The sequence below is a fragment of the Tyto alba genome, unplaced genomic scaffold (genome assembly GCF_018691265.1).
Source record: "Tyto alba isolate M040663 unplaced genomic scaffold, T.alba_DEE_v4.0 Super-Scaffold_1, whole genome shotgun sequence".
NCBI classification, from domain to species: Eukaryota; Metazoa; Chordata; class Aves; order Strigiformes; family Tytonidae; genus Tyto; species Tyto alba.
The window spans coordinates 3,830,813-3,858,709 of record NW_024881261.1 but is presented as its reverse complement, the minus strand read 5'-3'; the positions used below and the strand labels follow the sequence as shown (position 1 = coordinate 3,858,709).

At 37.5% G+C, this 27,897-nt stretch overlaps 1 protein-coding gene across 1 annotated transcript; it reads right to left on the bottom strand.

Annotated features, from left to right (window-relative positions):
• Positions 1-114: 114 nt before the first annotated feature.
• On the bottom strand, positions 115-26,820 carry DHX32 (DEAH-box helicase 32 (putative)). Its single transcript, XM_042791874.1, has 11 exons — positions 25,843-26,820; positions 23,005-23,198; positions 21,202-21,574; positions 18,249-18,494; positions 15,922-16,021; positions 15,648-15,806; positions 5,797-5,988; positions 3,981-4,130; positions 2,695-2,885; positions 1,651-1,832; positions 115-369 (listed from the first exon to the last, which is right to left on the bottom strand). Exons 1-11 carry the CDS (start codon positions 26,110-26,112, stop codon positions 177-179), a joined length of 2,250 nt encoding a protein of 749 aa, XP_042647808.1. The 5' UTR covers positions 26,113-26,820; the 3' UTR covers positions 115-176.
• Between the last annotated feature and the right edge of the window lie 1,077 nt (positions 26,821-27,897).

Genomic DNA, 27,897 nt, shown 5'->3' with positions numbered 1-27,897 from the left:
TATGAAATAGTGCATGCAACTCCTTTTGTTAAGAAAAGTGCTTTTTTTATATGTTTGTTCTGTTAAATACATTCATGTCAATGGTTTGAAATAATTACATTGGTTAAGATAGGGTTGTATACTGCATATACCGCTTTTATTTATATTTGTCCAATATGTGATATTTCAGTCTAAAATCACTGAATAATACATCTTTGTTCAGTGGAAGTTTGGGGAAATTTTTCATTTTCTTTGTTGTCATTGTGAGTTTTCTGTTCCTCCTTCATGGTTGACACAGGTGACAAGTGATTGATCACTTCCTGCAGAATATCCTTACTTTCACTAGGAGGAAGATTGCTAAAATAATACTGAGGTACCAGCTCCACGAATCTGGTGAGGAAATAAGACAAAACATTATTATTTCTTTTAACTGAATTTTGAACTGCTTGAATAGCTATTTCCAGGCTTGTACAAAAGCTGTCAGCAACATGCTGATGCATACAGCTACAGAGTTGGTATTTCAACTCAAAACCAAAACTCTCTGCAAGATTTAGTAGTAGCTTGTGCTTTCAGTAGACTGGCACTTAATGTACTCAGTCTACACTTAGGTGATTGTTTAGTTCTTAATGCTGCAGATTGCATTAAGTAGTAATTTTTCTGGATTTGAATATATTTTTGGTTCAATAAAATGATGAAAAAGGCTTTCTTATAAACATTGGAAATAGAAAAGATAGGACAGTGAAATGTATGTTCTCAGTGTAAAGAGATTTTCTCAGAAGGAAGACTGTGGTCTTGCATCCATAAACAGTTGATACGGGATGATTTAGCTGACTGGGAACAAAACATGTTGAGAAAAAGATTTGCTGGAAAATAGCTTTTCAGGGAACAAAGAAGTTTCCAGCTACATTAATCTAGGAGTACATGGCTGTGTTAACGCTTCCTTGATTTTTTTTTTCCTGTATATTTTACTTCATAAGAAACTTCAGTAACTTATAAGGTGTTTTTTCAACAGATAAATTGATTACAATTACAGTGGCAGACATTAAGACTTACTTCAGTACCTAAACAGATCAGCACATGTTAGGAAATTCAAAAGGCTGACTTAAATGATGTTTTGTTTTGCATTAAAATAACAGTAAGGGCATGAGATCACAGTCCTTCATTTTTTTTAATAGTTCTGAGCTGTAATGCAGTGAGGCTTCTGAAGGAAAATGAAGACATTAAGCAAAGCTACACACAGTGACAGAACAATACTGGCAACAAAGAAATAAAATTTATCCCATATATATATATATATATATATTCATATTCACTAGTGAATTATAAAAAGTGTGAAAAGCAACAATTTCTTCACCCTTCCAGAGATGCCAGCTCCTCTCGCTTGACTAGGTATAAAGATTGGCCTTTTGTCTTATGCCTATATGACAGATTTTTTTAAAAAATATTTTTTAAACCCCCATCTGTACCAAGAGTGGATCGATTGTGCACAGGATGTTTTCTCAGCAGAACCAGAAGGTAGTGACAGAGATAGAGGAAAAGGAGAGGGTGACTGAGCTGACTGCTCCAAGCGCTGCTCTCAGTGTACGCACACATCCTTACCCCTTTTGTGACTTCAGCTATGCTTTTGTGGTAGAGGTACCAGTGAAGAAAGTTTCACCGTTGTTAACTTACAGATTGGGTGATATCTCAGAGACGACTCTGATAGAATTATCTTCTGATATACTAAACTCGTGGAATAAAACCCACTCAGGAATCCTTCTGGTGTTATAATATGATGAGAAAGGATGAAGCTGGGCCACTTGTCTGTGTGTCAACATTAAGTAGTTACCTGAGCCATCTACATCACGAGCAATCTAAAAAAAAAAAAAATGCCAAGAGTTATCCATTACTTAATTAAATGTACAAGTTGCATAGATCAGTGTTTGCCTGTTACATTAAGTTGAGGAATTAAAGTTTTATTCCAGTACTTTCAACTGGAGAACCTAAACCTCTTCCCAAATTTCTGCAGGAAAACTAAGGACTAGTTACTATGAAATGAGGCTTAGAGTTAAAAAAAATGTTGATCTGTGTATTTGAAACGGAACTGCACCAAATGAGAGCAGGCTTATACAGAAAGTATCTGAATTTGGCTTTGAAGGGTCTGTGTGAAAACAGATGTATTCTTAAAGAATTATAAGATTACAGTGTGTGACAGGGCACTTGAGGTAGTGTAATTTGGAGGGGTCATTTTTGTATTTAGGTGGAGCACAGTGATGTGAAGGAAAGCATGTTTTCAAGTGGGAATAAATTTTTCTTGTTTCTGTTTACAGTTAAAGTACCTCATTTGCTTCAGATGAAGAAAGCTGTGTATTATGTATACGTAAACATATTCACCAAGTCAATTCTCTGTTTCCAGGGTATTTTCACAAAAACATCTTAAGGAAATAATGTCTGAAAGAATATTACCAGTTAAAGCGTTTTTTGAGGTGAGAGAGTTCTTTGCATGAAAGGCATATTGACAGATTTCCTCTTGCAGTGAAGTGTGTGGGCTTCATGCTGTGATAGCTGAACCCCAGACAGAAGATTAGAATTGGCAGAAGTGTTTGATACACAGTGGAAAAAATGGCTTTTATCCTTTCTGATGATCGAGAGATTTCACAATCTAACTTAAGTCTCTGAAAGCATTCGATATAACTTAACAATGCAGTAAGATGAAAGCATAATATTTTTCCTTACGTGCATAAAGTATCCAGATAAGAGAGATTTCTTAATGCTTAGTATATTTTCTTTTGATCCAAAGTCTGGTTCTGAAATGGGCAGTTCAATGCGCTTCATAATCTCTACTAGTTCGGCTCTGATAATTTCTGCCGTCCTCAGTGCAGAGCAGTTTAGAAAATAATCACGACACCATTTCTCATTGCCGTAGTCTGTGGAGGAAAACCAGTATTTTGGCTTAAAGCAAAGTCTTACTGATAGGTGCTATCCACAGAGATACTGCTCTGTAAAATGCTCTTTGACTGTTGCAATAGATAAAAACATTTTGGAGCAAGTAGGTGTGTCAGAGCTGTCGAAAATTCTGATAACAAGAGCCATATGGACAGCTTAGGCTCATTGATGCTGCTTGTAAAGTGAAAGGGCAATACTTGATATCCTTACTTAGTTTTATAGAATTTTAGCTATATTCTTCTGGATAAAAATACTCAAAATCCCTTATTCAGTCTGTAAAAAGTAATAGCTTCAAATAGAATGAGTAGCAACTCTGTTTTCAGGCTTTCTGGATTCAGGTCAGGATGTGGAACTGAAATCACATTTGCAGTGCTGGTGATGATCCTGCGTGCTGGTGAAGGACAGGTTCTCTTGAACCTCTCCTCACAGCATTCAGCATGACCGAACAGGAAACAATCCTACTGTCCTGTCCTAAGTTTTTACTTAGTGTATGCAAATATATCACTGCACTAAGTACTGGACTCAGGCTAAACGAACCTGAGCAATGTTTGAGCACAAGAAAATTCTGTGAAGAGCTTCTGTCTGCTGTGCAGTCCCCTGGCTTTTATTTGGTTTCCTGTAAATGTGAACTTTATTACTTTCAAGTTTTTCCCTTAAACTTTGCTCTTAGTTGTCTGCTATCAGAAAAACACCAGAATTGTTAGGCTGCTGGGGGAATCAAGTCCTTCCTCGACTGTATTTGTGTCATTTCACATTTTAAGCCTGGATTATGTGCTCTTACAGGAGGAGCCATTAGTCTGGTTTTGTACAGCGTCACTTCAAATTGTAATAGTGCTTAGGTATCCTTGTTGGATGAGGTATGCTGTCCTAGGTCATTTTCAGTCAATAAGCTAAAACTAATATTCACTGGCAATGGCTACTATTTTAGGTTTCTCCCTGCAAATTAGTAATTCTAGAAGGAATCTATTCAAAAAGGGTTCATGAACTAAATGCTAACAATGACTGTTCAGATTTTTTTTTTTTTTTTCCAAATGGGTTACAAAGTACTTCATTTTGTCTGGTATGGGTACACTTACATTGGCTTGCAGAGTTTGAGCTGGCTTCCTTGAAGGCGTTGAAGACATTGATAAGAGTAAAGTGATCTCCTGCAGGGTGTGAGAATTTTCGCCAGCAAGTAAGAGCAATCTCTTCTGTTCCAGGAGGTGCGTGTAAGAAGCAATTAGGAGCTTAGAAAAAAAATCAAGCCAGTGGTTATTAGGTTATTAGGCATAGGTGCATGCAAGGATAGTAACTCTGCTGGTATTTCTGTTTTTTTTCCTTTCTCAGTTCCCTTTAATCTTCCGTGTTGGATTGCTGCTGAAGAACTGAATCTATTGCATTCACTAAAGTTTTATTTATGGATGTTCTTTCAATCTCTTGTTTAGTTAATTTATTCTATAAACACAGTAAAAGGTGAACAGCTTTCTCCTAGACTGATGCCAAAAATGTTTTGTAATGGCATGATCCAGTTTATCCAGAATCTAAGCATTTTGTTTCTCTAATATAGGAAGAAACTAAATGTATGGATGTAATGCCTTAATTTGCTCCTATATGTTGAAATCTCTGCCTTCCAGTGCATTCTACATCTGTTGTGATACTGTGATACATAATTGTGTCTTTTGAGATGGTTGAGCTTTTTAAAAACTGAAGTGTGCCAGTGCTACATCATTTTACATTTACTGTGTGTACTTAAAAATTTTATCGCGAGTCTAGGCTTGATTAAAAATCAAGCCAGCTTGGGTATGAACCCAAGTTGTTCTGTAAGGAGAACAACTAATGCTGCTTGGTGTTGTGTGGGTTCATGTCCTTGCTGCCAAAGACTCCTCACCAATTTCTGGGCCTAGGATATTCCCGAGAGCACAATAATTCCATGCCAAAACATTCTCGACAGGCAGGGTTAAGCTGTGGCTGTTGAGCAGTAGGTAGCTCTCAAGCACTGGTTCTGTACTAGGGTTATGCCATAAAATCAGTAGCATAGTGCTCTAGGGTTAGCAGGCTGCTGTGGAGAGAAGCGAGACAGCTAAATATTGCTGGAGCCAACGTGGCTGTGTAACACTGAGACCTGAAAGAATGTAAGCCTAGCCCTGTCTGCACTACCTGGTGGGATGCGGAGAAGTCGTCGTCATTATTCGCTCTTTGAACTTCTGGAGTCACCCTCCTCTCAGTTAACCCAAAAATCTTTGAAGTAGTAAGATTTCAATAGCAGCTTTCGCAGAATGAGTAAGTTTTAAATATCTGGAGTTTATGTGTTGGTTTGAAAGCTCTGTCTCATCAAATGAAAGAAGTTCTATACAGCCTTCTCATAGAAATGTTCTTGCTCCAGACTTAATGTGTCCATCCTTTTGGGCCAGCTGGTTTGTCTCACAGTGCCATGTAGGAGCAGAGTGATCCGTCAGGCCAGAATGGTATGGATACTTCAGGTTATGTTAGTTTTATGAAATATTTGAAGTAGAGAAACATCACAAAGTAATTCTTTGTAGGTCAGCAGTTCAATAACGTTTATAATTAGAACTTCCCCTAATTTGCTGCTGCAGTCTGTAGCAAATGTACATGAATATGAGATAAGTTCATTTTGAAGGGATGTTCTATGTATGCTTTCTGACAAAAGGTTGGAAGCTAATGGGGCAGGTGAAGCATGGAAGTGGAGTGCTACTTAGGAATTCATTACTTGTGTTTCATTGCATGCTTAAAGTCAAGACTTAAGCAGCCAAAGATATTAATTTACTTGAAATAAGCAGGATGTGAATAACAAAAGTTTGCCTTTGGGTTGCCCTTGTGACTAGGCTTTGAAAGAGTCTACGTGGATTTGTCAGGTGGCACAACCCCGTGCAGTAAGACATTATTTATGAGTACCTGTTACCATGGCCGCAATGGTGAGCATTTCATCAACGCACTCAAATTCACACGAAGCCAGAATTGACTTTGACAGTTGTGGATCCAGGGGAAATTCTGACATAATAATTCCAAATTCAGAAAGGTTTCCATCGTTATCCAGGGCTGCTAGATAATCGAGATCTTCCAAAGCCTGCATTAGGCTTTCTGGAGCTAATAAAAAGGAAAGGTAATTTAAATTCTTGAGAATGGCTACATAGAAATGAATGTCTGAATTCTCATTATAATATTTCAATTGTATATTTCCTGTGTGAAAATTATAGAAGTCAGCTTTTATCATCTGACAATGAGTAACAGGACAAAGTAATAAATGAGATGAATGGAAGTCTGAGAACATTCTGGAGGAAGAAAATGAGGGGTAACAATTATAGGGCTGCAGATAACTTTGTTGATCTTTTTTTGTGTCAGAGCAGTTTTTGCCAAAAGTCCAGACGCGGTGCTGAATAGTGTATTGCACCCAGGCTATGTCAAAAACTCCTTTCACTGCTGACATCAAAAACTCCTTCCACTGTTGACAGACTTCAGGTATTTTTTTGTGTGCATGTTCATTTTTTTTAAAGAGGGGTGGTCACATTTGAGGCGTGCTGAGAGATACACAACAGCTCTAGGAAAGAGGAATATAAGCAAAACCAAGTATTTACAGAAGTTATAGTTGTCTTATCATTCTTGCAGGTATTTGGAGTTCTCCTGATTGCCTTTTATTTTTTTATTATTATTTTTTTACAGTTTCCCATGATGTCAGAAGAAAAATGGGAACGTAGTAAAAGAAAATGTCTCCCTAGCAATTGGCTGTACTTTCTCACTGCATTAAATTAAATGTTCCATTTTCCCTTAGTGTAGATTATAACTTCCTTACAACCTCCATAGGTAGAAGTGAGAACTGTGAGGCAGAAAAATTAATGAGTTAATATAAGAAAATAATTAGGTAGGCTAAGAGACTAATTTGGGAAAAAAGCAGGAAATAAGTGAATTTGGGCCACACAGTGAGTAAGGAGCATGAGTATGAGATGGATTGAACAGAGGCAAGCATGAATGATATAATGAGTTAGAGTTTGGTGTTTAAGATGAGGGTCTGAACCAGGGAAAGCGGAGGAGAATGAAGACTGAAGTGATGGGGTTTATATCTGAGATAAAGCGGAGGCTTCCCAGGAGTGTTCACAGGGAAGGTTTGCTTCTGCAGATGTTGGACACTGAGTTTCCAGGCTAACATGGTCCGCGTGTGCTTTTTTCTGAAAGCTGCTGGAGTATCAACAATTAATTCAGTTAATTGTTCAATTAGTTCAGTTCTGATCAATGGCATATTAAGCTTATTCTGTGAGGAGTACTTCCACAAGTCATAGGTATATCTTTCATGGATGAGGGTGAATGAAATCAACAACCCACAAGATCTGAAGATACGGAAAAGGGCTTACACACACAGACACAAATACGCCTTTTCATCAGTTACTACATCTCATCAGTTATTTCTGATTTATAGACCAAAAGATGACAGTTGCAGTGGCTCTTCTGAACCTCTCAGCTGGATGGGAGTAAGTAACGAAGGAGTCTGACAAAGACTGTCTCATTATGTATCTTGCTGAATTTCTCCTTTAATTTTTTTTTTTTTTTTTTTTTTTTTGCTATTTTTCTCTTGCTTTTCTGTGCCTGAGGCAGTGGAAGATGGAATCGGCTTATGTATACCCTAGCCGTTTTACTATTATTGACCGCTTTTTCTTTCAATAGATGGTGCCAAAAGAATGTGAAGTGCTTTTCTGACTTTCTTATTTTCCAGATTTTGAAAAAATTAGTCTGTTTTCTCAACAAAACTTTGTTCTGCTGAAAGAATGGGGTAGTGAATTCAGACCCTCACAGTTGCAGTGATAAGAAAACACGTCTGAAAGGACAGGATTAAGCAGAGCAGTACTTAAAATGAGAACTTGAGCAGCTCTGCAGGAAATCTGCTGTTGATGAAAGTAGGTCCCTCTGGCAAAACAAACATAGAAGAGCTTTAGGTGCAACCATGGTGGCTGCAGTTCTGGGGCTAGAGAGAGTGAACCTGAAAACTGAGTAGAAGTTGTCAAGCCTACGGTCTCCAAAAAGTAGTTGCTAGAGCATGAAAGGTACTGGTGGAAATTTGGGAACTCTTGAAGTGTGAAGGCTCTTTTCTCCCAGCTCTTTTCAAAGATACATTTCTATTCCAGGTCTTATTGTAATGGTCAGTATCTTTTATATGCGCCAATTCATTTAAATTTGTAACTTCTCTCTTATCACTGCAGCAACTTTTTTCTTATTCCAGCTCAAGGAGCTGTTTGATATTTTCTCTGTTTTATGGATAACAACTTAAAATCTAGTCCCACTGAAGTTAGTGGCAAAAATTCCACTACAGCAGGACTTGGCCTCGTCCCCAGCCAAGAATACCCAACACTGGGAAACTAATGACTGCACTGGCAATTTTTCAGGCTTCTGTGGGCAGCTGTCAGTTTGCATATTAATGTCGAAAACAGTCTCTTAAATACAAAACCCCAAACCACAACCACAGCTACCCACACAGGCAGGGTGTGTATTTGTTCTTGTATCTTGATTAGTAGATGACTAGAAATAATTTTGTTGCTTGAATTCATTATGAATGGGGAACCTGTCTTTGGCAGGCTACTTCTGCATCATGAAGATTAAAAGCACAGCAAGCTTGTAAGGAGCTGGTGGGTCCCATTCAGCTGTAACACCGCACTTCAGCTGCCCTGCCTTCCTGCAAGAAAATCTTAAGTATAGAAAAAAGTAAAATGGGAACTAAGCAAGCACCTGTTGTTTTTAACCCTTTTCTGTTAATGATGTCTGAATGGAAAAAGTAGTTTATTAATTTCCCTTACACAAGCCTTTACGGAACTCCAATGTGTAAATCTGTTAGTGTTGCCACTTACTTAAAACACGTACTATTAGTTTTCAGATAAATTCTCTCAGGAGTCTATAAATTCCTGTTAAAACAGTGGACCTGTTTCATTTCAGTATTACAGTTCATATCTCTGCCTGTACAACATGAGGAGTTTCTGTCTAGAGAGAACATTTGTTACCAGACATATGAGGTTTAGTGGGATAAAAGATGAGACCTTGCAAGAGCTAAAACATGAGAAGAAAATACTTAAGAAGTTTAAAGAAATGAAAAGCAGCAGCTGATGAAGAATAAGGGTCAGTGACAGGAAATTGATGTGACAGGAAATAGGTATCACTGATTGAAAGTACAGGGAGAGTAGAGTGGTCATTCAGACATATAGTAATTACTAGGAAATCATGGAAAGCTAATTTCCAGAAATCAACAAAGTAGTTTGTTAGAACGTGCAAAATATATGGTTATATGGCAGCCAATTTCAATCCTTTGATAGCATCAGTAATTTGCATTTTTATGCCCTAGAGTTAGTTGCATTGAGATTTATAAGCACAAATTACTTTTTTATTTTGCTATGAGTGTTACAAAAAAAGAAAAAAAAAATAAACAGAAGACTCCTGGAGTTTTGTTGTACTAGAAATGACAAGATAATAAAGGTAGATTAGAGCAGGTAAAGGAACAGTAAATAAATAAAAAAAAAAAAAGAAAAATATAATAGGGCTTTCCAATATGGGTCTGCATTTTGAGGCACAAACTCAATCAATAAAAAGCCATTGTAAGAACAGCAAACAGTCATTTGAGAGTTCTTTATGCTATGGCTCCTATTTAAATAAAAGCTATGATAAAACAGAAGTAGTGTAGATGTTTAGGTATGGAAAGGTCTTTTTTAAAGAATAGAAACCTGCATTGTCTTATAATGATTTCTAGCAAACAATTGTCATTATTTTTAGGGCTGCTTGCCAATGACAACTGCTGCTGCCATCAAGGCAAACCACGAGGCTTTGTGACTCGACTGCTGCTTTCATGGGAGCAAAATTAAAAAGAAGATCCCAAAATGTGTCCTGTGCTTTCAACAAGAAACTGTCACATCCATGGAAGTGTAAAAGGTATTTTCTTATCTGATATTTTCTTTCCCTTGCCTGTGTTCTCTGGCTACTTAACACTGGTTGCTCTGGACTTGTTTCAGGAAATCTGAGCAGTTTTGTATAAATACAGATCCTACTCTTGATCATGTGTAGGCTTAGTAAAGCAAACATGTAACTAAATGTTATTGTTAGCACTGAAATCAATTATCTGGGAGTTTCAAGCTGACTTAAAATTATATTCTTTATTTCACAGTTTTTTGTATCTTTGACATGAACAGAGTAAGTTATGTTTCTAAAGGTAGCTGGACATCTAATCTTTACAGTATCATATCCTACATGGCTGAAATTGAAGTGCTGAAGGTGTGATAAAATAAATACAAAAGTATTATTCTTGTTGCATAAGGAAGCAAGTGATTTAGTGATTTGCTCAAAGTTCTGTAATAAATGAATATTACAGATAGGAATGAAACATAAATTGCATTATTTTTAATAGTCCATTTAATTGCTATATTGTGCTTACCTGGAGGATTTACAAGTCCTGTGGTCTGGTCTACTCTGTGAAAAAGTTGAGTATGTAAAATACCTTTTTATTGGTAGATCTTTTCTTTCCTTCAGAATAACTGTTATAAAGTTAGAGCTGACATGAATGTCAGGTGAAGGGATGTTGTCTTTGAAGAGCTGATTCACTGCCTGGCAAACCACAAGTTTTTCCAGCTTCTGTTAGGCTTAACAGCATGAAGAACTGCCAAAGTAATTACTGCAGAAAGAATAGTCCTGGGGAATGGCTTTTCCTCTTATTGTTTTTTTAACATTGCTCCTTGGATAGCAAACTGAAGATACAGAGATATCTAGTGCCAAGTTTTCTTCAAATTATGCAAAGATTTTTCTTCTTCAAGGACAAACTTCTGTGTGAGTTTCATCTTGATTCTCTTTTTTCTCCTATAATTTCTGAGGTAAGATTTGTTATGAGTCTGTCGTGCTCTGAAGCCATCAATTTTATAACTATTATTTTGAAATCATAATTACAGTTGATCATTAAAAATTTCTCTTCCAAACTCATACTTTGCAATCTTTCCATTCCCCCTTATGCTGCTTCTTCACTCCTCCAGGCTGGCTGATAACGGTCCCTCTTGGGCTTTTCTGCCAGCAGGGACAGCCAGGACAGAGGCTCACCTGCATTTTCTTGACATAAATATACCGAGAAATACCCAAGGGATAGCACTGACTGTTTGGTGAAGGCAGTTTTCTATCTGCTTTGAGTCATCCTTAAAGCACGCACATGACTGTGCAAGATATATTTCCACAAAGAGTATAATTTAAAGAATATTCTATGGTGGCATAAAAATTATTTTTAATCACTTTGGTTTCTTCTGTTACTCTCCAGTAAATGACGTGTAGTCCAGCTTTAACAGTACCGGGCTAACTCCTCCTCAGTTTTGGGATGCCCTTTGTGATCCCACCTCCCTACTCTAAGCAATTGCCCGCCTTCAGTGTGTATGTGCTCAGCTCTTGGGCTGTACGTACATCCCTGACTCCCGTTCCTGATGCCTCCTGTCCCATGGCCATGGGACTGCTGCTAAGGGGCAGGTTGTCCAGTCCATACTTCGCTTCTTGTGTTTGGTTGCTGCCTGGTTCTTACCTCCTCCAATTCCTTCTATGCTTTTCCACTCGTTTGTGCAGTACAGACTATGAAGTATGTGGTCACATCTATGCTATTGAAAGCTTTTCATTAGGAGATATGTAATATTATTTATCAATGAAATTCAGAAATTGAAACATCAAAGAATCAACAAGTGAACTTAAGATAATAAATCTGCCATGAAGTGATCTCTGTTGAGCAGACCTTACATGGCACATTGAGTTTCTGTCTTTGGCAGTCTGTTTCTAATGAAGAATTATGCAAACTTTTTTTTTTTTTTCCTGAAACAATTTGAAATTATATGCATGTATACAATTCTTATGTTTCTGGAATATCCATAATAATATTCTCAGTGGGGTTATAATAGCATAGCTCTCAAATATCATGGTATCCATGACCATCAACAAATATTTTAATCTGAAAATTGTTTATGATAATTCTGTATTAATTCAGAATCTACAAACTGCTTTCACCTTGATTTCTTACGGAAATTTTACATGCCTTCATCTTTATACTGTTTTGCATAGTTTAAGTAAGGATTTTCCAGTGATTTCCAAAAATACATAATGTTGCTACCATCTATGGGAAAGGAGTTCTTTTGTCCCATGATATAACATAGTAAAGATCTGGCCGATTAACTGATAAAAATGTAAACACATCCCTGTTATAGTGGCACAGGAATTCAAATAATGCACTTCAGAACTGCAGTGCCAAATACATTTTCATATGGCTCATGAATTCTAAAAAGGGTAACAAGTCTGCTGCATTTGCTCATCTCGATTATAGCATGAATTAAATGCAGCAGCTGTAAGCCTGACATGTTTGTTGCTTTCATAATGCAGTAATGAGTCAGAGTTAATCCAGGCTTTTATTTTTCCTCAAAGAGCAGCAGAAAAAACCTTGTGCACATTGTGGTTGAGCAGAAATAAAATGTTTTACTGATGTAATTTTTGTTTTTATCTGCTATATGTTCTCTATTTCATGTACAGAGAGTGGACTGTGAAGTACTTCTCTGAATTCTTGCTATGAATTTCAGTGTACTTTAGATTTGCTTGTTCACCAGTTCATGTTTGTACGTTACTCTGTCGTCTCAGTGAAAACATTATTTTGTCTAGGAGAAATTCACCTTGGGTTAAAAAACCCCGAAGCCTCTATCTGTTTCGGTTGCAAAGAAAACTTGAGAATGTTAGCTGAACAGGAATGGTCCATAGGAAATCCTGTGGCACGTGGGAGATGCTGCAATGCGTTTACTTTTACCCAAAGGGAAATCAAGTCCAAGGAGGTGAAGAGACATGGAATAGTCAAGCCCAGGACAAATTGTGCTGGGGAGAAATAGAAATGCTCTTTGTGTCTTTAGTATCTGTGTGCTCTGAACAGCCCTTGATTTGGCCAGGTCAAATGAGAGCATATAGAAATACTGCTGTGTCTTTTTTTTTTTTTTTTTTTTTGGCTTGTTTGTGGGTTTTCTTTTTGCGTTCCAGCTGATCTTGTGCCATGTTTGGTTGAGGGTGGTCAAACTGGCTTTGTGTACACTGGTAGTAGATGTGAATAAGAACAGTTATGCCCACGAGTTTTCTTAGGGTATGAAAAGCCACACCGCTTGTTTTGTGAGCTTTGTTGCTCATCTTTTTCACTGAGGCCTGTACACTATCTCAGAGACCCCTCTTCCTCTTCCTCAGTCTTTTTCATCACTTTGGATTACAGAAGGCTTATGCAACTAAACTGACTGCAGCAAAGATGATGAAGCCTTTTTGGGAAACTAAAATCTCTTGCTCAAGAGAGGATGCTTTCCATCTCTGATAGCTCTTCTCTTTGCCTCCTCAGCAGCACTCTCCTGCAGTACCTAATCCAGAAAGGTGTAATACCTGTTTGACCTTATGACTAGCAATGAGTTCAGGGCTACCCTTTCACTGGGTACCAGGGGTGTCTGAGTTGGGCGGGGAGGACTCCGTGGTGTGACTTTAGGGTCAGTCTCTGCTTCTGCTGGAGGACGTCATGCTTCTTTAGCCACTGGAGACCACTGTGGTATCGAGTGTGCGCGGCAGGTTGGGGCTGTCTCAGCACAGAATGAGAAAACTTGGGCTTTCACAGGCTGAGATTGTTGACCCAAAGTTCTCGGGAGGATGAAGGGCCCAAAACAAGGTTTTATGCGCTTGGAAGCTTGACATGTGTTTTGAGTTCTGCAAGTTGGTCTAATACAATAGTTAACTCCCCTTACAAATTTGCCTAATCAGTATTCCTGTTTCTTTCAAGCAAATGTATTTCACAGCAGGTACTTCAAACTGTATTCTAATAATGTGAGTTTTATAGTCATCTCTGGAGAACTGTGGTAGGGATATAACTTAAGTGTTAGTAGGAAGGAAGTTTGTTGCCCACTCAGGGGTAGGAAAAAGAAAGCCAATGTGTGATCTATTCTAAGGTAAAGGAAGAGTTGTAGTAGACAATTAAAGCAATGTTTCAAATATTTAATCGTGTGAGGCCATAAGATGGGAAGGAGACCAGGAAATTGTGAAAACTTTCTCATCTTCTTTCAGTGGGCCCCTACCGTGTTTGTAGGATTTTTTTTTCTTTGTTCAAACAGTTTGTCTAACATTTCTCACTGTTTCAGTAATTCCTCAAACTTCTCAATACCTTGACTTCACATTTTGAGCTAGTTAGCAAAAACTTTTTCATATTTGATGCCCATGCAAGTAAAGCTGATGAATTCGTCAAATGCTTTTACAATTTTGCCAACATCAGCAAGATGCTTTCTTCAGCTGCATTATCTCAAAAATGCAGACAAAACTTAGAATTCCTACATCTGTGAAATCTTTAAATGCCTCTGCCTCTAGCATTTCATTCTCTCTAAATACAATCTCCTTTGTGCCTTTAAACCCCAAAATACTGAATGCTTTTCCTAATATAACTTCACTAATTCATTCTACAGTTCAAGAACAACTTTCTTCATATCCAGTAAAAACACTAATACATTTTAGAATATTTCTTTTTTTTTTTTTTTTTTTTAATAAAATACTTTCTAAATTTTAGTGGAAGCCAACTGTATTCCATAATTGTTTTCTATGAAGGCTTCCTAGATTCAACACAGGGGAGTGATAAACACAAGATCAAAATATTCTGATTTTCATGAGTCTTGAATTAGTTACCACTCAGACTGGCAATGTTTTTCACATTTCCTTTAGGCATGTTTCTGCTAAACAGGCAAAGGGAAAAGTAGAATAAAATCTGCGTAAAAATTCCACTTACAATCTATCACATCCAACTGTGGGAATTAAATTCTTTATTACCGATTAATTACAGTGCACAACACGTAGAAGACAAGTGACTTCCAATTTCGTGTATGTACACAAGGAAAGGGAGGATAATATAAGAATTCTTTCTATTTGCACGGGAGAATTATCATAAATGAAGCTAGCAAGAGATCACATGATCCCCAGACTGGTGAAATCAGTGCTATTCCCCTCACTTTAATTGGCTTCAAATCATCAGCAGAATTTGCAGTGGTACTTGGGTTTTAGGTCTGTGGTAGGTCAGAACAGGAGAATACCCTTCTACAGAAAAAGCCCTAAAATATGAAGTCAGAAAAATTAAAAAAAAAAAAAAAAAAGCAACCACTTCCACTTTCTTCATACTCTTACATCAAAATTCAGAGTATTCCCTGTCTAGTATTGAAAGTTTATTTGGGTTTAGTTTATAAATAATGTTGTCTTTAAGTAACAGCTTATTGTAAATTTGGAGTGGGAGATGCTGGAGGATAAGAAGAAAGCTGATTTCCTCCAAATATATCTCCTAGGTAACAACAGTAGTTTATTTTGATTGTAAACTTTTGATTAAAGGAATATATTTTGTTAGATATCTGTACAGTGCCTTGTACAATGGTACACAAATTGTCTTTATGGGTTCCAGAAAATAATATGAAACCTAGATGAGGAGATATTTGGAATATTGATTATTTTTCTTTGGTTGTTTTTTTTTTTTTCCTTCCAATTCCTTTCAGATACTTTATAGTCTTTTTCAGAGCAAACAGTTCATACACAGTACCATTTTTCTAAGTGCAACTATTGCATTGTGAACAGGGCTAGCAGGTAAGAGGTAAGTGATAAAAGCAGTGGCAATATTATTACAAGCACTTCAATAAAAAAACAGTACTGTGAATAACAGGGCAAAATTAACTTATAAATAACTGCAAAAATAATAATAAAAATATGGAAATTTGGTGTATCATCATTACCTGGCCTGCTTATGAAGTCACAGTGTCCTAAACCTGCTATATCCATCCTCTTCAAGAAGAGAACCATGCTTGTTAGGTTTGATTCCTGTATTTTGGCTGGTAGATGTGGTTGCATTTCTTTGTATGTAAATTCTTCAGGATACAAGCAGAAGAGTTTTCCTGGAAGAGATTTGGGGAAAAATTACCCTTTTTTTTTTTTTTTTTTTTATATTGCCACATTGATTCTATTAATAATTTGAGCTAATGGATGTAAATTTTGAGCTAATAATTCTACCTGATGAAGACATGCCCAGAATTTGTTTATGCATCTCTGCTTGACTTTTGCTGATAGGCTGCGTTATAACAGAGTCTGCTCTGATTCTAGGATTGTACACCTTTAAATGAAAGAGATATTAAGCATCAGATAAGTGAGTGAAGACTACAAAAATATTAATGGTCTGTGTTGAATTTTTGTCTAGGTCATTTTACAGAAAGACTAGTAACAGTTTCATTTCTTTTTATGCTACATATTTCACCAGCTTGGGAATGAGCAGTCAGCATTTTGATAAATTGACAGGCACGTTTTGCAATAACTCTGTAAGTATACTCTAAGATAAATGACTTTTTCTGAAGAAATGTACTTTACTTGAGCAGAAAATGTATATCTATGGTATCATCAGGAAAAGCATCAGAAAAGATGATTTGTTTCTTCCAATGACAGAATCCCAACATTGTCTGATAACATTTTGTTCCATAACTCCAGATTTTTGTTTTAATACTGAAATCTGTCAGTTCAGTACAGGAGACAGGGACAGTAACAAAGATGTACAAAGCCCTGTTTTACTTTTTTTCTTAATTGTACTTCATTTTGATTAAACTGAGGAGCCAATTTACTTGCTGTTCTGAGCACCAAATGATGTCTGTAAGCACCTGTAGTATAGGGGAAGACATAAAACATCTGGATAAGGCAACTTTGTAGTCATGTCATCCGAATCGACTTTGTCTACTTTAAGCAGGGTTTTAATAAAAAAGATAAAATACGTTTCAGTGCAGGGGGACAAATTTCTTTTCCTTTGGTAGATTTATTATATATCCCAACGACAAGACTTATGCGGGATTTTTTTCTGCACAAAACTTTGCCTGTTCCTTCTGTGTTCAACTGACTCGGCCATATGGATTGAATGTGAGTTTGAAGTGCTGAGGAATGAATATTAGAGGACTAAACTTTAGCTGGTAGGACAAAGTAGTTGAATTAAAGGGTAAAAATTGTGTAACTGATGGAGGTGATTTGATGACCATCAGGACTGTGTTGAAACTGATTTGTTCCCATTGCTTCATATTTCTGATTCACAGAAGTCTGGGAACACTGAATTTTAGTTTGGGCTTCAGATTTCCATGAGAGTGAGATTCATCTCCATCATCCAAGACAACTATAGTTTCAGAAATAAGTTGAGTTATGCATGACCTACTTGAAAACTGCTTTTAGGTTTTTGTTCATTTCAGATGTAACTATGACCATTGTTTTTTTTTCCTTGACTGGAGATTGAGTTAGTTTATAAACCCATATGAGAACCTTTAAAAATTACAGTGTTAGGCACAGTTTTTTACAATTTAAATGAAAGGTAGGGGTAGTTCTCAAGCTTTTGCCTGAACTGCTTTCAAGGCTAATCAGGATTAATGATTCATAATCCAAAATTTTAGCAACACTTCTATTTTGATGATTCCATTCTGGATTATATAAAGAAAATGTATTATATTGTTTCTTTTGCCTATTACTGCAATATTTATTTTGACGATTAAAACATGTAGGACATTTACAAAGCCTGTAGTAGTGCAGCTTTCCAATTCCTGTAATGACTTGTTCCTGCACAGTCACTCATTCCGTAGGACATCAGTTTTGTATAAATGAAAGAAACAAGAGATATGTGTTTGCAGCTGCACTAGTCCTTCCTAGGATGGGGTGGAAGACAAGAACTGAGGATGTAATTAGAATGAACCGTAAAAGGTCAAAGATTAATTTGATAAATTGCAGCATTTTGAGGCACTTCATGGAGGCATGTATCTGGAAGGAGTGATTCCCTGTGTGAGCGTCCCTCGCCATTACGTGATCTGTAGCACTAAACTTATTACAAAGTTGTTACAGAAAGGATGAAGTTAATTTACTAAATCAGGTAATCTGCAATAGATAGCCAAGAACTGATTATATTTACCTCTATCTATAAGATACCAAAGAGATAATTATGACTGATAGGCCATACCTAAGGTGAGATATAGTTTGCAAAGGAAATATCTTTGGTTTGGTGCCCAAATGAGTGGCAATTTCAGATGGGAGTGTTAATCTGGCTTTAGAAACTTGAAAAAAAAAAATTATTGAATTTAGGAAGTAATTGTGTTTTCTTGCTTGGTTTTCACAAGATGTCCATGAATGTTATTCAAAGTTTGTTAATGTGAATGTTAAAACTATCATAGAATCTGACTTATGGAAGAATAGAAAAATAGTTGATCTTTTAGAAATCATTTGCATCAATCTATTAGCTGCCCATTTCCCTTTCCCCCACCCTGAAAAAAAAATCTCACGTGTAGTTCATTTTTGACATACTGATTCTGGTTAACTTTACTAACCTTTCTTCTTTCAACACCGACATCAATGACAAAGGTTACATTTTTAATCCAAATCAAAGATTCTCCAAAGCTTGTGGTGAGTAGCACTTTTCTTCTGTATTTTTTGCAGCATTTCTGTTTGTCTTGATTTAGTTTTGGAATTAGATCTTGTTTTGTGGGGTATAAAGGAACTGGGATGAGTTCTCCAAGGTCAGGATTTAAATTAGACTTTTCTTGTCTGATCATTTGGTAAGCTTTTTCAATTTCCTGTAATCAGGAGAGAGATTTATTTTTTTTTCCTCATGAGTATGAAAAACAAATCTTAATCTTTAATTTTAAAGCAACTTTTATATTCCAAAACTAATTTTAACTGTGTATCAAATTATAAAAGCATTTAAGTCTTACACAATTAATAATTAAAGGAAAAAAAAAAAGGGAACAGAACTGTGTAGGAGAATTTACTGACTGTATCCACTAACTGTAGACCAGGGAAAATCGGGGTTGTTTTTTGACATGTCTTTTTCTCTTCTGCAATTTTCAAAATAGTCTTCTCTGACTTTAATCCTATCCAAACCAACCTCCAGGGGAAGACACGTGCAAAAACATAGGATAGGAACAGCCGGGCTGCGAAATTATGAAACGGGCACTAAACTTTATGTATATAAGACATGCAGGGTGCATCCACATCGGTGATATAGTACCAAGGAGCTTGGTGTGAATTTGTCACGAGTGTAGGGCTGGCGATGCCGTAGCAGATACTCAGGTTACCCCACTGGGGTGCCCCAAATGTTTTCTCTTCCTCTGGGACCAAGGCTGTGCACGTGGGTGCCCTGAGTGGGACACAGCTCTCCACGTAAGCACCGTGCAGCCCGGGGCTGGCCGCGGGGCGATGTGCACGGGTGCTCCTGGGGAGCTCCTCGGAACAGATGACAGCAAATCCCTGCTCCAACCCTCTCCGATCCCTCCTCTCCCCGTCGCTGGGAGGGCTGCGGTGGCTGAGCCCCTGCTTGGGTCACTGGGAACTACCGTTATGTCCTTAGTCCAATTACAATACGTAAAAAGGTCAAAGTATGCAGAAACCTCCCTGCTTTACCTTAATTATTATGCTTAAGAAGATATAAGCATTGTAACACGCTTTACTGTTTGGTTTTGTGTTTTTTTTTTTTTTTATTTTATTTTTTTAATTTTCCCCTATTGATTAATAAACTATATGAAGACTTAAAAAAGTCAATATAATGTCCCTCACTGTTAATGAAACATCACCTTCAAAGCAGTCCACAAATTCAGAGGTCAAATATAAATTTTAAAAGGTTGGGGTTTTGGTGTTCTTTTAGTCTTTTTTCAAAATAGAAAATACTTTGTGTTGCAAGCTATTTTTTTTTAAAGGTATACAAAAATCAAACGTAGTCTTTTTCAGTTTGAAAGGGATTTTTTTTCTTCAAAAATATTTTTATTAAAAAACATTTTTCAAAATTGAAAAACCAGATTTTCTGTTTGAGAGTGCCACTATATCCATAGTAGTTATATGTTGAAAGTATTCTATAAAAATTCTCATGAAGATATGACAGTGGCATCTAATAGCAAGGCTGGCATGAAGACAATGCATAAATCTTAATGTTCTTAATTTATTCATATTTTTATTCAGTTTAAAAGACAGTTGAGTGCCAGGGAACAGCGAGCCATTAACAATATGAAACTTTAAATCACAGTTAGGCAAGAATGCATGCAATGTGAACTGTGCAGTAGCAGTTCATAATGAGTGTTTTGTTCATCATGAGAGTGAGAATCAAGTAATCTCTTCTTGGCAAGAAAGAAACTATTATTTTAGTATTGTGTGGGACTTACCCGTCAAATATTTTTTAGCACAAATAAAACTTTCTTCCCAGTCCTTCAAAATGGAAAGACTATGTGTTTTTTTCTCTGACATTACTTACTGTAAATGTGGGAACTGATACAGAAAATTCATTAATTCATAATTTGTAAAATTTGTGTCTATAAAGTTTACAACTGTTTATTAGCTTTATGAAGAGTGTTATGTGCTGAGCCCTTTTTACAGTGAAAAGCAATACTACCTGGGTATTTTATGGTAATTTGTCTTTGTGAAAAGTCATTATCTCCTGCAACTACTAGGGTGACTTTGCTGTTCTAAAGCAGATTTAATGATACAGAGTGGAAGGTTGAAGTTCACTATCAGGAAATAAATAATAATAATAATTTATAAGAATTTCAAGTCTTAAAATGTTTATTTGATGGGCAGATTGCTTTGACAGCAATAAAGTACTGTGAAATTTTTTTGAGAAGGACCTGATGGTGCAGGCCTGGCAGCAGTGAATTTAGGACATCGCTGCTGTCTCCAGGGATTCAGAGATGCCACCATTTGGAATAGCCAAGGCAGTGCAGATTCCTGGCTTATCTGTAGCACCTCCAGAGTGATGCTTGCCTCCTGCTGTTGTGTACACAATTGGTTGGGAACTTTACAGCCTTAAAGGAGAATGCAAATGGGAAAACCTTCTAGACAGGTTTAAGGTAAAAACATTTATGTGAAGTGGGACATCTATTCAAACTGGACATGTGTCTATTCCTGCAAAACAGGGATAACACGAGATGTGGGATACCCGATGCCAGAATTGGTTGTAATGTATTACTTCCCTGTATCTATGGCCCCTGCCCCTGTATGCCACTTTGGATACTTCTTGCATCACACAGAAGGATGATGGCCTTTCTTTAAGCCTGCAGAAAATCTGATAGTTCCTTGTGTTAGTTTATGCTATATATATATATATATATATAATAATATAATATCGTATTACATGTACCATAACTTCTTTGTAGGAAAAACCTGAAATGGTAAATATCTTGGCAGTGTCTGGTGTCTTAGACACTAGCAACAAGATATTTATAGATCATATAAAAACACTGATGTAAATAATTTCTCAATTAAAATCAGAAATATTGGAATTGCTTAATAACTTACTTGCTCACATGCCAGAAAGATCACAATGTTCCCCTTCTCTTTTGTATGGTGTATTTCAAAGAGCAGTCTTAGTGCAGACAGAAAGTGGTCTTTCTGAATGCTGCAAGAGTATACAACCTCTGCATGGCGTTTGTTTTCCACTCTTATGATGGGGATGCTGCCATAATAATTCTGCAGTTTGCTGGACATATGAGGTGCAGTGAGTATTACCAGCCTCAGTTCTGGTCTTGATATCAAGATATCTTTAAGAAGGCCAAGTAACGCATCTGTGGCAACAGTTCTTTCATGCACATCATCTAAGATGATAACGCCATAATAGTTCAGAAGAGGCGTAGACATCATTTCCCTTTGTAGCATATCATCTGTACAGTATCTGCAACATACAAACAGAAAACTCTACCAAGTTTCTTGGAATATTCAGATTTGTTTGTAAGAAATTAATTCAGGATCTTGGGGGCAGCTTGGTTCTTTTTTATTTTAACAAGAAAGACTTGATAAGAACAGAGAGTCTATTTTGTAGACAGTATCACAGTCTCAACTATATGTTTAAGTCTTTCTTTAAGTAGCTAGAAACTCAGTGTAATTCAGTGACAGTGAGTGGATGCTCTAGGCAAAAGAAGAAATACTTCTGCCCTAAAATCATAACTTATAATCCCTTTCACCTTCCAAACTATCTAAGCGTATCGCAAGCCATAACAAATTCTTGAGCTAGGAGCTAATACTTTTAGATGAGGAAAAGAAGGTGTACACGCACAGTTGAGGCAGTGCCAGAACCAAGATGACAGACACCGTAAGGCCCTCCTCACTTTTGTCCTTATTATTTCCACTACTGAAAGTTTTTTAAAAGGATATTATTTTTTGCTGTGTTGCTCAGCAGGCCCTTAAACTCTTGAACAAGGTTTCGATGTGAGAGGATAGGATTCATCTCCTCACCACAGGAGCAGCTGCAAGGAGATGTGCTGCAGGATGAGGTTTACAGAGTTCTCCATGAAAGAGAAAGGGCACACAAAAGGAAGAGTGATTGAACTTGATTTTCAGGAGTGGTGAGTGTCCTCTTCTCCACTGGCAATCAGTGGCTGGGGAAAAAATCTTATGATCTAGATTTTCTAGTTTGTACCTGCCATATTAAGGGATCAGAGAAAACAACTCTCATGACTTTGAGAGGCTCAAAAACTGAATCCCAGTGTTGGTGCTGTCACCTGCCTTTATTTAGTACATCAAATGCATTTTTTATCTCTTAAAAATGCTCCTAAATGCTTTTTTCTTTTGTTACTGAATGTAGCCTTTCCTAGCCATGAGTTTTGATTGCTTTTAAATTCCAGCTTTACTTTATGATAGATTATCCCATGTTCTTTTATGGTAATGAACACTCCTCTTCTGGAAAACAGAAAAAGAAAATGTAGAATGATATGGAGGTTACTGAAGTGCTTAATGAAGTTTTGCACAGTTGATAACCTTTCCCACTTAAGTCTCTATGACCATTTAGCATAGAATACCTCCTTCAAGCCTGTTACAACTTGGTGATTAATCACAAAATCTCCAGTATCTGCATTTTAAAATATTATACGCAACTTTCTAAAGCAGTGTTGTTTTTTTTTTTTTGTTTGTTTTCATACTGTATGAAAAAATCTTTTGCAACTATAGCAATGTTCCCCCACGGCTGTCAGGTTATCTGTCCTGACCATGATAGCGGGGTGGTGCAATGAAGAGCTAAGGCCTGGAGTGCTGTCAGCTGCAAGCTTTTGCACTTGCAAAGAACTGTAAGCTACATGTTTGAAGGCCTTAAGATCCAAACGCACGAACCTCAGGATAGTTTCTGTTGTACAGCAGCTTTCAAATGGCACGAAGTACCCCACTTCGTGGCCAATGTTGACATCCATTTCATCAGCCACACGCAGTGCCAGCCACACCGCTGTCTGCTTGTGTACCTGGGTGCATACGACTACGCCGTGTTGGTAGCGGACAGAAAGGCAGTGCTCAGCACACCACTGAGGAATCTGTAAGTAAATAAGAAAACAGATGTTTTGGGGATTTAACACAGTTAGCAGGGACTGTAACGCAAAAGAAGTAGGCAGTGTGGAAGAGCTAAATCAACCGGAGCACCCACCGCTTACCGTCTGCCGGACTGCTGCCGGATGAGCTGCACCGAACACAGAAATTATCTGCCGTCATAAATGTCAAGACCCAGAATCTCTGAAGTAGTGGAGTGATGTGGGCTGGCAGGTTTACCTGGGAATTTCTCATCTGGACTCAGTTTAGTTCGAATGTATTGCAGAAGGGACAGAACTGGCCTCTGGGGAGCAGGTAACACCGGCAGTATCATTCTTGAGCATCTGCTGATTGATCCAACAATATCAGTGCTCTTGTTGTCAGGGGCTTCGCAGCTGTCGCAGCGGTAAACCTGCCCATGCTGTATCTTAGGCACTTGACATGAGAAACATGTCCCAGGAAGAAGAGGATTCAAACTGACAAATGCCACGGTAAATATATGTAACTTCAACTTTATTACTTGGTAAATAAAGGTAACTGAATGGCTACGGAAACCTATGCAGTAGCTCTCTAATGTATATATTTACAGTAGAAAATCAACAATAGACAATATTAATGTGTTATTACTTGTGCTGTTAACAAGTAAAATTACATTATAAATATTACTTTAGTGAAAGTATTAGTTTTCAAATCCTTTACTTAATCAACATATATAAACTAGGTGCATCAGCCACATAGAATTTCTTTCTTTATACTTACTTATGTTTCCAGAAATGTTTACAAAACAGCCAGAAACATGGCATCTTATTAAACTCCTTTAAGGACAATTTAAGAAACTAACATTTCTTAGCAAGTAGTTTATTATTATACAAAGTTTGTTTTGTATAAATTGTAGTCAATAACAAGGGGTAAAGAGTAAAGACTTTGCACTTTTGCGCTCCAAAAAATATTCCAGGCAGCGGGTGGGTGTGTATCCTTTTCGTAGGAACACAGGAATTTTCGGTGAGAAGTATGATGTCTCTAGTTCACTCTGTGATCTCTAACAGTGTCCAGCGTCAAAGTCTCTGGCAGATAGGAGATGCCCTGCAACAGTAATTATCCTACAGCTTTACCTGCAGGAAAGTTTTCTCCTGATCCCAGTCATGAACAATAATATTTTGGTTTATAACACTCGCTTGAAAATTCTCCGCTTACTGTGGTAACAGGTTGTTATGTATTATTAAACCAGAATTTGATAGTCTTAGTGGATATCCCAGTGTGTTTAGAGTCAACTGAGATCTTGGCTTCAGTTATGTCCTTTAACATGAGTTCTGTCAAATAATTGTATATTCTTGGAAAAAACATTTGCTCTTGCCTGAAGTGAGGGAAAGACCATTACATCTCCCTGAGAAACAGCTCTACTGTTTTCAATCCTTCATTCTCTGAGAACTTTTTTTCACCTTTTCTTATGACCTACCTGCAAATCCACTATATTTCTTTCCTGTTATAACACTAATCAGAACAAAACCACACTTTCCAAGTGAGACTATGCATTGAATCCAACACAGACATAGCAGTTTACCACTTCCACGGCATTCAATGTGATGATGGACAAAAAGAGGATAAAATGACCAGTTTAGTTATTATTAAGGAGGAGACAATAAAATTCTCCAAATTAACAAAATAGTGGCCAGCCACGTGTAGAAGGAATGATTTATTGCCTTGGTGTCTCTGAGGGCAGTGGAAATACACCTGTAATTTCAGTAGGGAGTGATTTTAGCTGATACTTTCTGAATGTATGTATTTTATAGGTTTTCAAGTTGAGATGTGTTGTTGTGATATAAAACAAAGCAAAAATTGCAGTGCACATACTGGTAGAAACAATAATATTTTTTACAGATTTTTTCTAAGGTTATGTGTATATTTGGTTCTGAATTTTAAACTATAGTAGTTAATGCATGTGGTCTTCAGTGTTCAGAAGGGGCTTGATCTTTTTAGATTTAGTATTTAGTACAAAAAATATTGTAGTCTGGGGTTTTCCTTAGTTGTTTATGACAGTGTGTCAGACAAACAGTCTGAGAAGTGTTACTCTTCTGTGCTCAACTTACCCTGAAGCCCAAAAGACATCATCAACCGAGTAAAAATGGCTTGTAATGGACAAATGTAAAGTAAGTGTCAATTGTTTCTGAATATGTGAAGGAAGTTATTTAAATGTATGCTTATGTATACATATTTTAAATCTCTATTTGACTTCATTAACCTTTATTCACCTTCCGTATTTCACTTTCCATCTCTGGCCTTAATACCTCAGGTTACAATTGATGGCCGCGCCTCTGTTTCTGCACTGAGAACTAAACTCAGTGCTACCATGTGTGCGTACACTGCAGCTGGACTCTTCAGAGCTGGGTCTTATTATATTGCAATACCATACAGTACTCAGCAGAGCAACAGCCCACTACTAACAGAAACCAGATACTAGTATAATATCAGTCTGGATATTGATGTGCCTAATGTAAGTAAAGGGCAGCAGAAGTGAACAGTAAATTAATTGCAAAAAGATTTTTCTGTTTTAGAGATATACAATATTAGTAAAATTAGTAACTCTGAAAAATATACAACTTTAAATGTTCTAACAATAATTTAAAAACCCCAAACCAAGTATGTTGTACTGACCTGGGAGCTCTTGCCGGTCTTAGCATCTCCTGACACAATCACAATTTGATTATGAAGCAAACTTTCCATAAAAGTATATTTCTCTTTCCATACGGGAAGTTCTTCTCTTTCTTTCATAAGTTTATAATAACGGGAAGAGTAAGGCAAGCCATCAAAAGGATTAAGCTCTAAATCTTCTCTGCAGACTAGTATTTCCTCTTCATCACCATCGCTGCAGTCAAGCAACTCTGAAAAGCAGTGGGTCTCTGGAGAAAAGGTTAAAAACTCCATTTTTCTTACATATATTATGCCCAGCAAAGCCACATTAGTAATGGAAGGAGTCCTTTGGGTACTGATTGATCACTCAGGCGCCCTAAACCTGAGGAAATCCATTTCTGCTTGTTTCAGGATTAGCACTTCCCAGCTCTTCGGTTTAAAAGTTCAGCCTTAGGGTCCAGCTGCCTTCTTTTCTGCCCGTTTGTAGCTTAATAACCCAAATGAGCCTCGAGAAAACAGCTTTTAAAAAAATTGCCCAAACTCTTCAAAACAGCGGTGATTAAACCAAAAGATTTTCGACAGAAGCGGAGTAGTTTTTGCTCTTTAGTAGCATGTTCAAGCCAGACCGTGAGCACCAGCCAGTGTGTTTGCTCTTTGCTGCTGCTCGGCCGGGCTGGAGAATAATTGGGAAAGAGGACGCTGAGCCTGACCTTTATCGCTCCCGCCTGGGCCCCGGCCGCCGTGAATAAGAGGCTACGGGGCGATTATTGTGATTGCAGTGGGGGTCATGTGCCCGGCTAATCCCGGCACAATGGGGCTCACCCCTGGGTGCTGCGAAAACAGCGCAGGGGCGGCGAGCGTGCCGCCAACGGGGGGTAACTGCTGCGGGAAAGCACCCGGCAGGAGCGGGTGATGGGGGTTTTTTTTTGTGTTTTTTTTTTTTTTTTTAGGTTATTTACAGTGTTTTACAAAGTCAGAGTCGTAAAGAGTCTTTTTATATACTCTGTGTATTAACTCTACTTGGAAATCTGGCGAGGCTTTAACAGCTTTTGCTGCAATTAAAATCTAAACTATACTTCATACGTTAAAAAAAAAAGCAGGGAGATGCCAATTCTAATCCTTCAAGGGCACCAGAAGTGGCCTTGAACGATAGGGGAAGAAAAAAATGACTGACGTAAAATAACTCCAACTCCTGGGACTCAAAAGTAGCAAAATAGAGTTTTCTAATCTTCACTGACTGTACTGTAACACAAATACTAAATAACGTTTTTTATTTTAGTTCCAGAGGCAAATGTCCTGTTGAACAATGATACTGATAATGTCTTGATGAACAGACTATGAGCACAATGCTCGTATGATTTTTCTATATCAAGCTTTTTCTGCACTAAGCAACATAATAAAAGTTACTGCCTCTTCATACAATTTTTTCTTGTTTCATGGCTTTGGACCATATTGGCTACAATGTTATTAATGCATTCTCTGATGACAGCAGCATAGAAAACCAACAAAGAGAAGTAGGAGAAAATCTTTTGTTCAGCAGTCTGAATATCTCAGTCCAAATGAGATAAGTCTAATTATACGGTGCTCACAAAACAGGCTGATTGTTGGCATTTAGAGTGGCTGGCAGCAAAGACTGACAGACTGCCCAGTTTGAGGGCCAAAACCAAATGTGATCCTCTGGAGGAGCATCTCTGAAAGGCAAAAAGGCCAGGTGACTTACCTGCCCACACTCTGACATTGCAGTACTGCAAAATATGCTTTGGACTAACCACCAGTGAGGGTGCGCCTGATACCTGCGAAGGTGAGAGTTTGACGTACCGTGATACCTGTGAAGATGACAGGAGTCCAGTTTCTGTGCTCAGTGACACTGAATTAGGTCATATTGAGATGAACCTCAAAACCTCTTTTCCCGTGACCTTGGTGGATCCCTCGATATCTAATGGTTTCCCTGATTTTATGTTACCTCCTTCCCTACTGTTGCAAACTTGCTACCATTGGGGTCTCTGCCTCTCTCACATGTGGTTGAAATCACTCAATATGGCATAAATGTCACGAGGGGACTGAAACTGAAACCCTGCA

Bases quoted from the DNA above. Each gene is read 5' to 3' on its own strand.
- DHX32 (XM_042791874.1), bottom strand. From the start codon at position 26,112: ATGGAGTTTTTAACCTTTTCTCCAGAGACCCACTGCTTTTCAGAGTTG. The intron at 21,575-23,004 runs GTTCGTGCGTTT...TGTATGTTGCAG, and splicing joins ACAACAGAAACTATCCTGAG to ATACTGTACAGATGATATGC. The intron at 370-1,650 runs GTAAGTTAACAA...TTTCCTCACCAG, and splicing joins TCTGAGATATCACCCAATCT to ATTCGTGGAGCTGGTACCTC.